This window comes from Equus asinus, chromosome 7 (genome assembly GCF_041296235.1).
Source record: "Equus asinus isolate D_3611 breed Donkey chromosome 7, EquAss-T2T_v2, whole genome shotgun sequence".
Classification (NCBI taxonomy): Eukaryota; Metazoa; Chordata; class Mammalia; order Perissodactyla; family Equidae; genus Equus; species Equus asinus.
Window position 1 is genome coordinate 95,589,397 of NC_091796.1, and position 14,480 is coordinate 95,603,876.

Below are 14,480 nucleotides of genomic sequence, written 5' to 3' on the forward strand. Positions count from 1 at the left end.
AGTATGTGTAAAGAAATAAAAGGGGGAATTGAAAACTATTAGAAAGGACAGACTATTAAAACTGAGCAGGCAGATTTTTAAAAGCACCAAATAGAATTCTACAGATGAAAAATAAAACCCCTGAAATTAAAAAACTCAATGCCACTGAAAGAATAGGAGAAAAAAAATTGGCGGACTGGAAGATGGAGCTGAAGATACATACAAATGCAGCAGAGAGAGAGACGAAGAGATGGAAAATATGGAAGAAAGTTTTGGGCAATAAGGAAAAAAGTAAGATCCAATATAAATGTAACTGGAGTTCCAGGGTAAAAGGGAAAATGGGGGAGATCTAATAGCTGAATAGAAAATGGCCATGAATTTTTCCAGTTTTGATGAAAAGTACCAATCTTCAGATTCGGAAAGCCCACAAACACCATGGAGGATAAATAAAAAGGAATTCAGATCTGGACACATCATAGTCAAACTGTAGAGCATTAAAAAAAAAAACAACTAAGGAGACTTACAAGTAGCAAAAAGAAAACATATCATCTCAAGAGGAGTACCAATTGAGATAAAACAGATGAAATAGATGAAAGTGGAACAATATTCTCAAAGTGAGAAAGAAAAAACTGGCAACCTAGACTTGTACATCCTGTAACACTATTTTCTTAGAGTGAGGACAAAATAAAATACATTTTCAGACAGAAAGTCAGGGCTTTAACTAAAAGCAGGTACTCACTATAGGAACTTCTTAAGAAGGTATTTTAGGCAAAACAAAAAAGATCCGAAAAAGAAGGTCAGAGATGTGCCAAGAAATGATAAGCAAAGAAAACGTAATCAGGTATTGACTGAACAACACAATAATAATAACGACTTAGTGACTTTAAGAAAAAAGACACTGAATAGAACCAGAGTACAGGACAAATGCAGCATGTCATTTGGGAGACAGAACTGGAGTTAAAGCACTCCACGGGCCTTGTATTGATCAGGAGGTTAAAGATATTGATTAACTTGAAACATTTTAAAATATTCATGTTAAAAGTTCTAGGATCAACACCAAAAGAAGAGAAACAAAATATGTAACTTCCGAACCATTAAATGAAAAGAAAAAGGAAGGAGGAGTGGGAGAATCTTGATCAATTTAAAATAATGCTAGAGGGCCAGCCCGTGGCCGAGTGGGTAAGTTTGTGCACTCGGCTTCAGCGGCCCAGGGTTTCACCGGTTTGGATCCTGGGCGCAGACATGGCGCCGCTCATCAGGCCATGCTGAGGCAGCATCCCACATGCCACAACTAGAAGGACCCACAACTAAAAATACACAATTACGTACTGGGGGCTTTGGGAGAAAAAGGAAAAATAAAATCTCTAAAATAATGCTAGAAAGGAAAAAGAATCTGGAAAAAGTGCAACAGACAGAATTGCAAAATAAGATGGCAGAAATAAATCTAAACGTCAATAAAAATGGGCTAGAAATCTTCGTTAAAAGGTAAAAGTCATTAACACGGATTAAAAAAAAAGCCCTATACTGTTTAAGTATGGAGATTCCTCAAAAAATAAAAAATAGAACTACCATACGACCCAGCTCTCCCACTACTGGGTATCTATCCAAAGAGCTTGAAGTCAGCAATTCCAAAAGTCCCATGCACCCCAATGTTTATTGCAGCATTATTTACAATAGCCAAGACATGGAAGCAACCTAAGTGCCCATCAACAGATGATTGGATAAAGAAGATGTGGTATATATATATACAATGGAATACTACTCAGCCATAAAACAGAACAAAATCATCCCATCTGCAACAACATGGATGGACCTTGACGGAATTATGTTAAGTGAAATAAGCCAGATAGAGAAGGACAATCTCTGTATGACTTCACTCATATGAGGAATTTAAAAATGTAGACAAAGAGAACAGATTAGTGGCTACCAGGGGAAAGGCGGGGTGGGAGGTGGGCACAAAGGGTGAAGGGTGCACCTACAACACGACTGACAAACAATAATGTACAACTGAAATTTCTCAAGATTGTAACCTATCATTAACTCAATAAAAATTAAAAAAAAAAGCCCTATGTTGTTTACAAGAGACAAACCTAAAATATAAAGACAAAGAAAGGTTAAAAGTAAAAGGATGGAAAATGTTCCATGCCATAGTGGCATACCTACATTAAAACCAGGTAAGATAAATTTTTAAGGCAAAAATCATTACTAAAGATAGTCTTTAAACATTCATAAAGATACAATTCACTAGGAAGATTTGACAGTTCTAAACACAGAAAGTTCCAGTAAGATAGCCTCAAAATATATGCATCCCAAACTGAAAGACCTACAAGGAGAAACAGTCAAACCCACATTGTAATGGGAGGTTTTAATAAATCATTCTTAGTACTCAATTGATCAAGCTCCCCTTTCTCACACACACAAAAATGTTAGCATGTAGACGACATGATCTAACAGACATACACAGAACATGTGCTAAATGGAGAAGGCATATTATTTTGAAGCACACACAGAATATTCATAAAAACTGACACACTAGATCACAAAGCAAGTCTCCACAAATTTCAAGGAAGCAGTATCTTACAGATCAATTCTCTGACCACAATACATTGTAGTTAGTAATCAATGTTGAAGAGGTAACTAAAAACGAAAATAAGAAACAACCGTCTCCTTGTAGGTTTGAAAATTTAAAAACACACTTCTAAAAATACCTATGGGTCAAAGAAAGAAAAATGGAAATCAGAAAATATCTTGAACAGTTAATAATGAAAATAAAAGGTATCAAAACTTATGGGATGCAACCAAGTGGTAGTTTGAGGGAAATTATAACCTCAAATGTTTATAGAAAAAGGTTTAAAATAAAAGTATCCAATCTATACAAAGAAAAAGAGGACAAATTCAAAGAGAGAAAGGGAATTATAAAGAAAATAGTAGAAATCAAGGAAGTAGAGAATAGATACAAGAAAAAAAACAAAACTATGGCAAGATTAAGCAAAAAGAGTGATGATAAAATGAAATGAGTAAAAAGGGGACACAATTGTCAAAGATATTTAAAAAGATGACAGATACATTATGAAATAAACTTTAGGCCAATATATTTGAAAACATAGGTGAAATGGACAAACTCCTACAGTTACCAAAATGAATTCAAAACTAAAAAATAAGTCATACTATAATCATTAAAAAATTATATCAATAGCTAAAAGTCATCCCACAAAGAAAACACCAGCCCTAGACTATTTTGCAAGCAGGTTCCGTCAAACATTAAGCAGCAGATAACTCCAATCTTACATAAACTCTTTCAGAGAATTTAAGAGTGAATACACCTCAAGACATTTTATGAGAATAATGTAATCTTGACACTAAAACTAGATAAAGATAGCACTAGACAAACATGGGGCATGGACAAAAACGCAAAATTCATACATAAAATATTAGTTTATCAAATCTAGCAATATGTAAAAAATATAATGTATCATAAACAAGTATATTCAGAAATGCAGGTTTCATTCAAAATTGGGAAATTCATAATGTAATTCACCACAGTAAAACAATAAAAGAAAATTAAGAATTATCTTAAATGACAAATATTTTTTTGATGAAATTCAACAAACTTTCACAATAAAATGTAGCAAACTAGGAATAGAAGAAATTTTTGGGTTACGATAAAGTATATACCCTAAAAAAACTATAAAAACACCGTATCAGTTGTGAATCAATAATATAGCTCCTTTTAAAATGGAAAAAACATAAGATGTCTACCATCATTACTTTTACTCAGAGGTCCTGAACTGTGCAATAGGACAGGAAAAATAAAAGATATAAGAATTAGAAAGGAAAAAAACCCCACAATTATTTACACAAGATAAATTATTAGAATTAGTAAGGCAGTTTATTTAGCAAGGTTGCTGGAAAAAATCAATAGACAAATAATTAACTCCAGATGGATCACAGACTTAAATGTGAAAGGAAAAGCTTTGAAAATCTTTTATATAGAAGACTACATAATTTTGGAGTAGGGATTTTTAAAAGACACCAGATTTCATAAAAAATGATTCATAAGCATTAAAATTAAGAGCTTCTGTTCATCAAAAGATACTATTATGGAGAGTGAAATGACCATCCACAAACTTAGAAAAGTTATTGACATATAGTCAATAAGGGATTAATATCCAGAATATACAAAGAACTTCTACAAAGATAGGAAAAAGAGAAAGAACCTAATAAAAAAATGAGCAAAATGTTCAACAGGCAACCCATCAAAGAACACACAAACAGCCAATACAATATATGAAAAATGGCAGTATCTTTAGCAACAAGGGAAATGCAAATTAAAGTACAATGAGATATCATGTATTCATCACAGCCAATTCAGATTGGCTGAAATTACAAAGTATGACAATTCCAAATGTCTGTGAAGCTGGAGAAGAATGGAAACTATCATACTCAGCTGGTAGGAGTATAAATGGATACAAGCACTTTAAGAAACAATTTAATGTTACCTTGTAAAGTTGAGCATGTACATACCCTACCAACCAATAACTTCATACCTGGATATGCATCTTAAATGAAACTGAAGACACGTGCAATAATTTCCATAGCAGCATTGTTTGTAATAGCAAAGAACTATAAATGATTCAAGTAACTTTTTAAAAAGATTATAGCGCAGCCATACAGTGGAATATTATACAGCTGAGAAAATGATTCAATTATAACTACATGCAGCAAAACAAATAAACTTAATAAAGTTTAATTAATTAAAAAAAAGCAAGTTAGAAGAGAAGACATATAGTATAGTTCCAGTTACATAAAACTCAAAACCAGAGGCTGGCCTGGTGGTGCAGGGGTTAAGTTCACATGTTCCACTTAGGTGGCCAGGGGTTCGCCAGTTCAGATCCCGGGTGCGGACATACACACCGCTTGTCAAGCCATGCTGTGGCAGGCATCCCACATATAAAAAGTAGAGGAAGATGGGCATGGATGTTAGCTCAGGGATAATCTTCCTCAAAAAAACAAACCAAACCAAAACAAAACAAAATACTCAAAATCAAGCAAAACTAAATATATTGTTTATGGATATCAAAAATAATTTTAAAAGCAGGGAAACAAACAAAAAATTTGGAATCGTGGTTACCTTTCAGGGAAGACAAAGTTATCAGTAATGTTTTCATTTTTAAGTTGGGTGGTGGAGTCATGAGTGTCTTGTAATTATATGCATATATAATTATAGTAGGTCCAGGGCCCTACAATGCCTGCTCCAGCTGGTCAGCTCTTCCCGAGAAGCAGAGAGTTCAACAACTCCAGGAGTTCCGCCTCAAAGGTCATCTCCAGGGTGTGAGGGGTGCATAATTTTCTCCCGTGAGCTGCAAATTGTTCCCCTAAACCACTGAGATGGATGTGACACCCCCTCTGCATTAGATCATGGAGCAAAAATAGGAAAGATCCTGAAACTCTCTTCCGTGAGTCCTTTTGCATGTGGCACAGGCTGGAATCACCAATTCAGAGGTTTTTAGATACAAAGGAAAAAGAGCCACCAAGACTTTCACATGGCATTTCAATGCCATTGATTTGAAATACGAGAAGCAACTCTAGAATGTTGATCAAATTTCACACAGTCAGTTGACTGGTCCTTGTTTCGAGATCTGGACCAGAAGAGCCACAAGCCAAGACAAAAGCTGAGAAAGGGATTCAGGTGGGAACTCAAGCACATGCTCTGTCCTCCTGGTATTTTTTTTCCCCTTTTCCCTTTAATTGATTCCTTCAGTATTTTCTCCTCTCCCTCCTGCTACAAAGCACAATCTAATACTGGGTTTCAGAACTGCCTTCAAAGACCATGATTTCAAAAGACAAAAGCCGACAGGTGCTTGGTCTTTAAAAACAAAGCAAAACATGATACAAAAAAAGATCAGTGCCAATTTTTCCTCAAGATGTATAAGTGGACCCTATCTTAATACCGTAAGTTGCCAGCTTCCTAAACTCTTGTTACAAACAAGGGGAAAGTCAAAGACAGTTGACCAGGAGCAGATCTTAGGCTGCTAGATGGATTTTCCTGAAGACTAATTGACAGGATCTTAAGTATTAATGTTCTGTGTTACAACAAGACCATTAATTCCCTATTTGCTTCATGTTCCATGGGAATTGAGTTCTCACTTGAGGTCCTTAGAGATCCAAGTAAAATTAAGCAGCTTTACGATGGTGACTGGCCAGCCCTGGTGGTCTAGTGGTTAAGATTCAGCACTCTCACCATGGTGGCCTGGTTCAATTCCTGGTCAGGGAACCACACTGCCCATCTGTTGGTTGTCACACTATGTTGGTTGCATGTTGCTGTTATGCTGAAAGCTGTGCCATTAGTATCTGAAACACTAGCAGAGTCACCTATGCTGGACAGGTGTCAGCGGAGCTTCCAGACTCGGATAGACTAGGAAGAAGGACCTGGCCACCCACTTCTGAAAAAACTGGCTGTCTAACAATAGACAGATGGTGATTAGATGGAACTTTCTTATAATTTTATAACATGTCATGGTTTAGACTTGTAGTCCAGACTATTGCCATCACTTCTCAAAACCAATGGCTTTTTGCCACAAATGTGCACTGTCCTGAAGGTGGCATAAGCGGCTCAATCTAAGCCTTCTCCTGGGGTTTGCAGCTAGGCTGCAGGTGCTCCGACAGGGGACCTGGGAAGCTCTGTGGGGAGCAGGCTGGATGAACCCGCATGGCTCTCCACATTACTCATTTTATTTTTTTTCCAATTTTTAAAATTGTGGTAAAATATACAAACATAAAAAACTTACCATCTTAACCATTTTTAGGTGTACAGTTAGGTGGTACTAAATACATTCATAATGTGCTACCATCATCACATTCATCTCTAGAACTCTTCATCTTGTAAAACTCAACCATATACCCATTAAACAATAACTCCCCATTCTCACCTCCCCCTCAGCCCCTGGCAACCCCCATTCTACTTTATGTCCCTATGAATTTGACGACTCTAAGTACCTTATATAAGTGGAATCATATAGTATTTGTTTTTTGTGACTGGTTTATTTCACTTAACATAATGTCCTCAAGGTTCATCCATATTGTAGCATGTGTCAGCATCACCTTCCTTTTTAAGGCTGAATAATATTCCAATGTGTGTATATACCACATTTTGCTCATTTGTTCATCTTTTGATGGACACTTGGGTTGCTTCCATGTTTTAGCTATTGTGAAAACTGCTGCTATGAACACAGATGTAAAAATATCTCTTTGAGATCCTGCTTTCAATTCTTTTGGGTATATACCTAGAAGCAGAATTGCTGGATCATATGGTAGTTTTATTTTTGCTTTTTTGAGTAATTGCCATACTGTTTTCCATAGCAGCTGCATCATTTTATATTCCACAAATAGTGCACAAGGGTTCCAATTTTTCCATATCCTTGTCAATACTTGTTAGTTTGTTTTTCTGATAGTAGCCATCCTATTGGGTGTGAGGTGGTACCTCACTGTAGTTTTGATTTGCATTTCCCTAATGATTAGTGACACTGAGCATCTTTTCATGAGATACATAACCATTTATACATCTTCTTTGAAGAAAAGTCTATTCAAGTCCTTTTCCCGTTTATGAACAAATGGGTTGCTTGCTTTTCTAACTATTTATTTACCAAACACCTGTAGAATGCTTCCTATGTGCCAGGCACATAACTGTGTCTTAACCCTAATAACTCATGAGGCAGGTGCTGGTTTTCTCATGAGAAGACCAGGTGCACTTGCCAAGGTCACATAGTTAGAGGATATGGTTTCAGGAAACTTGGTTCCCAGGTTCATGCACACAATTTCTGGGCTATGTTGCCATATGAAGGACGCCTCTCCCATCAGTTCTTTCTCAATCCTCTGGTGAACCCTGGACATTTAATTCTTCTCTGACACCTGAAGGGTCACTTGGAGTCCCAAAGATCCCTAAGAGTTGAAAGTAAGGTGGCTGAATCCAGAATTGCTATGGCCCTTACCTGGCAGACAGCCCATAAAGCTATGATTAAGAAACCTGGGGCTCCTACTTCCAAGAAGGCCAGGAACAGTTCTTTCAGGTCTATAATTGTTTGTTCCATTCAATGTATTCTCTGCACGGAATTTCACCGGGAAACCAGCAGAACACACAGGCATAGGACCTTAAGATGTGTGAGCAGTTATTTTGAGGATAATGTGTCCTGAGGACTCTACGCCCAGGCAAATTTAAAAATAAGCAGGTTCCTAAAGTCTAAGAATGGGCCAGTCTCTGAGGTTATTGAGTAAAAAGTCAACACTGTAAAGTCAATTACACTATTGACAGATACTCTTACAAGGAGATTTCACATCATAATTATATGCAAAGGAACCCAGCAAACACAAGCTGTGTAATGATCAGCTAATAAAAGTAACACTTCATCTATGTCAATAACAGTTTTGGAGTTAAGACAAACAAACATGGCCTTTGCCACTCAGCGGAAGAAAAAAAATCCCCGAAAGACAAATATTTTCACTTAAGGAGAAGTCGCTTAGACTCACACAGAAAATCTGTCACACAAAGCAGAGTAGGAAATTGGTCTTTAGCGGGTGCTAATGACTCTCCGGCCCTCCCTCTAGCCCCAGCTGAACTGATGGGGGCAGCAGCCCCCATGAATGTTGAACAAATGTTGAAATGTTGAACCCTCGGTCAACACCACGTGGTCTGGCACACAACCTTAGCTGTTGTTCTCTTCTCCGCTGGACTGTTTTCCTTTTAACCTTAGCTGAATTTAGGTTCAACTGACATATGGTCACATCAAAAAACATTTTAACTTACAATGAAAGTGAAAGAGCAAAACAAGATTTTTTTCCTCAAACACTTCTTAATGGGTTTTACACAGACACTGTTTCTGTAACTACCTATGTAGCTGTGTTCATATTCATTCCTTCCAAAAGCATCTTCTGAGCCTACCATTTGCCAGGCATTTGGGATATAAAGGGGACAAAGGTATTATAAGCAGGGGTCCCTGATCTTACAGAGCTTGCAACACTCCTCTCCCTCACTTCTCTTAAAACTGAGGTGGAAAATGCAGAATTGGTATTTGGATAATGTACTGTGAATGCACAATGGTTTTCTTTACTGCTTATCTCTATTTATGCAAATGGTAACTTGTCTAGTTTCTACAAGCCAGAGTTGTACATTTTACTCAAATGATTCTGCTCAAAACTCCAAGGATGCTCAGGAAGGTCACCTTCAGACTCTGTACGCTTTTGCAGTGGACAGACATGGAACAAGGTGTGCCATTATGAAGGCACATCATGAATGCCACTCAGCCCCAAACCCTCCCTGCTATAGTGTTTTGTGGGCTGGGGCTGAGGCTGGGCTGCGGAAGCCACATTTCTGCTGTCCCACCTGGCTCCACGTAAGGCTTGGACAACAGCGGGTGTCACAGAGAGACTGGGAAGGGGGTGGAAGAAGGGCCATGCTCCTTCCTGCATCCCCCCCAGCAACACCTCTTCGTCTTTGCAGCAGCAGTTGATTCCAGTACGGGCTGCTGAATCCAGTTCGAGGTTCTTCCACCACCTGGAGAACCAGCTTGTTCCTATTCCCTTAGAGGCACCGGCACCAGCACGAAGGCTCCCGCTCCTCCTCAGAGATCCCTCAGTTCCTTTCCTCCCACAGACCCCTCCTCTGAGCTCAGAGACTCCAGCCCCAGTTGAGTGGTACCTCCGCAGAGGTCTGGATCCTAGCCCCCAGCCCTTCCCTCTGAGGCCTGAGTTCCAGCTCCACAGGGCAATCATTCCAACCTCTTCCCTTTGCTCCCTCAGCTGAGGGGATGTAGCTGCTTCCTGCAATTGCTCCCTTCACGACACCCTGAGTTCTCTTTTTACCCTCCAGTTAGCTGGTTAATAACTTTCTACCTGGTTAACAGTTCTTTACATTAAAGTCTCTCTATTCGAGTACCTAGTGTGGTTTCTGTCTCCTGACAGGACCTGAAACCTGTTTCGTGGTCTTTTACTGTGGAAGGAGCCAAAGGGAGGCGCTCACCGGATTGAACGAGAGGCAACTCTTTAACCACAAAGAAAACTTCACTGTTTTGGTGTAGTGCCTTATTATCTTCTAACTAGGAAAAAAAAAAAAAACTCAGTATTTTAGATGATGCCTTTAGAGGGTACTAATCAGTGAAGTTTATAATAATTTATGCCATGAGGGTAATAAATAAAATTAGGAGGCAGTTCCTGCTGAAGGCCAACCCAGTCTCGGGTCCCCTTACCCCTCTTCCTGGCTCTTCTGTGTCCTTCCACGAGGAACGGCTGGAGCCACAGCGAGAGCTATGCTGGAGGCAATGAAAAAACTCTCGAGACGACAAACCAGAAGTCTATACTTAGAATCTGCCAATGAAAATAATTGTCCCTCCATGTGGAAATAGTCTACAGTCTCAAAGTCGGCTCAACCAAAAAGGTAAATTAGGAGGTGAGGAAGAAACCATTTTAAGAAAAGAATGGAAAACAGAACATGTCTCTCTCAAAATGTGAGGCGAAGGCATTGATAAGAGGCTAACCCTTTATGAACTTAAGAATTATCGATCTAAGGATAACGAAAAAAGATACTAAAGAAGTACAAGAAAAAGACCCTTCCCATATATTTTTGGAAAGTATCACCACATCAGGTTAACAGAAATGATAAGTGGTTTTATAATTCTAGTACTATTCTAATTCCTCCCAACTTGCCTCCTGACCAGGTTTCAGACACCTGAAGTCTGCCCTGAAGATTCAGCAACTTCTGTCCCAGCAAAAGTAAGTTAGTTTGCAGGAAGAGTCAAAAGACACAAGCGAGTGGAGAAGTTCCAGATGGCTGATGCACACGAGAGAGCTCGAACTTGCATCTCCTCAGGTCCCAATTAAATGGACTTTCTGGGACGGTTTCCTTTGGGATACGGAACACTATGAAAGCAAAATGGCCTTCAGGTGCGAACTCGATTCAGAAGTGCAGGAAAACAGCAAGGAGACAACGCTGTGAAGGGATGGAGTGTGCAGGTCTTTTCTAAGCAAGCAGCCTGGGCCCAGCACTGTGCAACATGTCATCTCAGTGAGTGAGACCCAGCCCGTCCTCAGCAAGCATACCACTAAGGACAGAGGGGGACACACAGAGAAATTTACCAAACAGGGTTACTCATCAAAGGGCCACAACCAAAGCATGGGACTTATGGGTTCAAAGAAATTCACGTGATGCTGGCTCAGAGGCCACATTCAGAAAAGTTTCGCGAAGGAATCATTTTTGTGATGGGTCTTGAAGGATGTGCTGCCTTCTGAGTGAAAGTTGAGTGAAATCTACACAGAGGAAAGTGAATAAGATGAGCAAATACTGGACATATCTGGGGAACAAATTTGGCTGGAAGGAGATAGGAGAAGTGGGGGATGTCAGGGTGATGTGGTGGGAGGCATGGAAGGTGATTCTGCAGACCGGGGGAGGCACATTTTAGCAACTCAGTCTGGCGGCGGTTGATGGGTGGGCAGACAGAAAATGGGAGGAGGCTTCCACACTGGCACATGTGAGGGTCCTAGTGGTGGACCCTAATCCGGGGCTGGCAGTGGAGATGAGAAGGATGGAGGAAAGAAATTCCTGAGGAAGCGTTCAGGTGATGTGGGAACTGACCTGATTCTCAGAAGCAGGAGAATGATGCCACTTGTTACTGATACAGCACTTAGCAAAGCCCTTTTCACACACGATTTTACATTTGATTTTCACTGTAACCTCTCACAAGAGGCAGAGGAGTTTCACGGATGAGGGGACCAAGGTCCAGAGAGGTCGGACATCCGCCCAAAGTCACAGGAGTGGGAAGTGACAGGGCTGGGTCTAGACCTGTTAGCCTAGTTAGAATCTAAGGAACAACTTGCCCACCATTTCCTTCTGCTCACCTTTCCTCACCTTCTTAGAATAAAAAGACTTAATTTGTCTTCATCTGCTTATTGGCAAAGAAGCCGGGAGAATCTGATGGCCTGAGAAGGAGAAGCTGGCATTTGGGTTGGGGTCCCTGGGAGATACTTTAACCTTTTTGAATAGCCAAGCCAGGTTTACTGTCTCCACTAGTTAGAGGCTGGTCGTCTCCACCCCGAGGGCGCCCCACGGGACACACGACGCCCCTCCCACTCCTTGGCCAGGCTTCACCCAGGGAGCGCCTCCCTTACCTCACGGCTGCCGTCATTCCAATGGGAGTGATTGGCAATGGCCGGACTCCGGGAAACAGCCCTCGGCTCAGAACCCGCGCTCCATTTTGTATCACTCCTGGAGGAACTGGAAAAGCAAAAGGGGAAGACACCACACATGAATCCAACTGTGAGGATTTCCATTCTGAGTCAGAAATTTTGGATACACCAGAGAGAAAGACAGAGCAGAGGGAAAGAGAACGTGAAAGGCAGAGAGCAAGCAGAGGCAGAGAAAAACACACCCATACACACAGACACACGCACACACAGAGGGCAACAGAGACAGAGATCCCAAGAGAGCAAGACAGAAAGAAAGATACCACGCCTCAAGAAGGAGAGTCAGTCAGCCAAGTCAGACCAACAGCTTACAACCAAATTATTGATGACTTCGTGAAAAAGTTGAGTTTTAGAAAGTGTGCTTCAAATCTTATTTTCTTCTATTTATTAAATATAAGCTTTCACCTCCAGTCAGACCCTGACATGATCTCAAGAATGTTGACACAATCAGAGAGCAGGTGACCAAAGAAAAGCATTTTCTCATGCTTCTCCAGTCATGGTCAGAAGTTGAGAATATCTTTCTATTTGTCTTTAATCCAACAAGGGGAAAAGACAGCCAAAATAACAGCAAAGCCGAGTCTGCAAGCTGCTTGGCCCCTCAGCGCTCACAACACGGTTCATCCTCACAGGGATCTCTACGGCCTGAGGGAAGGCCCCTCCTGAGGGACAGTGGGAATGAAGGGTCGACAGGGAGGTTCTGGCTCCCGCCTCAGAATTCGAGAGGGCCCGACCTCCCCCTTCCCTGCAGCTTCCACCAAGCAAAGCTCCCGAGGGTTCTCTCATCATCTCACCTTCTCCTAAAAACACTCATCTCTGGAGCAATCCTAAACCAACTTTTTCGCCAGCAACCATCACATCCTTTCCATTTTCCGTGCAAACTCACAGTGGCCTGACACCCATCTGAGGATTTACATAACAAGGGAACCACAGAAAATCCTTGAGATTCCATCTATTTTGACCTTCCAAACAGCAGTTTCATTTGGCTCAAGATGATAGTCTTAAAGCACTACCAACACTCCTCCCGTGTCCATGAGGCCAGGAGTGCGCGTGGAGCGAGGGCACTGATGGAGGGCTGGGTTTCAATCTTAGTTCTTCTTGTGTGATTTTGTGCAAGTTCCCAAAAAGTCTTTTTTTCTCTCCGAACAGTGTCCTCTAAGACCCCTTCCACCACGAAGGTCCTAAGAGTCCTCGGGGCTCTGGCTGTGTTCACGCAGCCCCTGGCCCGGTCTCATCCAGAAGCAAGGTGGGTAAACTGTGCTTTCTCAAGCCAAGACCATACCAGAAAGGCTCTAGAAAATTATACATTCACAGATGAAAACCACTCTGGAGACTCACTTTTAAAAGCTAGTATTATTTGTATAAAATGAATACTTTTTACAAGACATAATTTTTACGCCTATAATTTTTAGGTCTTTAAGAGTATGTTTACATGAATATTCCAAACTTTTAACGTGAGGTCTTTCATGCAGGATGAATGTCCACTCTTGAATATAGGATAATGTTATAGACTATTTCCTGGAGCATTCTATAGCTCTTGCTAATATTTTTGCCATTTCTCTTCCAGGTTTGTGTAAGGCCCTCATTTCTAGGTTTTACAAAAGGTGGGATGGGAGACAAAATTGAAACTAACACCTAAAGCCAGTACTACTGGCAGTCCAGTGCTCCAGAATCTCCCCAGCCTCTTGCCATATTTAATTCTGAGAGCAGGCTGAACTAGATCAGGAACTCCTACACACCCCTTACCAGTAGCCCGATTTCAGATAATAGATCATCTGAGGCAGGAGACTCACCGAGTATCATAAAAGCATGAAACCTGTTATAACGCGATATTGCCGCTAATTCTATTTTGCTGAGTTGACGGGTTCTCTGTAAGGAAGAGTGTCTAAAATTTCTATTACTTGATTTACACTATCTAATTTCAAGACTTCCTATAAAGCTACAAGACAGTGTGGCGTTGGTGTAAGTAGAGACATATACACCAATGGAACAAAATGGAATTCAAAAATAGACCCACACATACGTGGTCAACTGATTTTTGACAAACCTATCAAGACAACACGACGAGGGAAAGGAGAGTCAGAACAACTGGAGATCCATTTGGAAAAAAATGAACCTTGGTTCTTACTTCATGCCATATATGAAAATTAATTAGAAATGGATTATAGACCTAAATGTAAGAACTAAAATTATAAAATTTCTAGAAGAAAAATACTAGTAATGCCCAAGGACAGAAATATACCAGTAAAACCAGTAGAACTCTGGAGTCTGTAGAC

At 40.3% G+C, this 14,480-nt stretch overlaps 1 protein-coding gene across 10 annotated transcripts in view; it reads right to left on the reverse strand.

Moving 5' to 3' along the window:
* The window catches only part of FOXN3 (forkhead box N3), a 396,443-nt gene that overhangs the window by 12,218 nt on the left and 369,745 nt on the right, over positions 1-14,480 (reverse strand). For all 10 annotated transcript variants that reach the window (XM_070514177.1, XM_044774174.2, XM_044774178.2 and 7 more), the window contains one exon: positions 12,133-12,238. In XM_070514177.1, the coding sequence (XP_070370278.1) occupies positions 12,133-12,238 (106 nt within the window). The remainder of the gene's footprint in view (positions 1-12,132; positions 12,239-14,480) is intronic.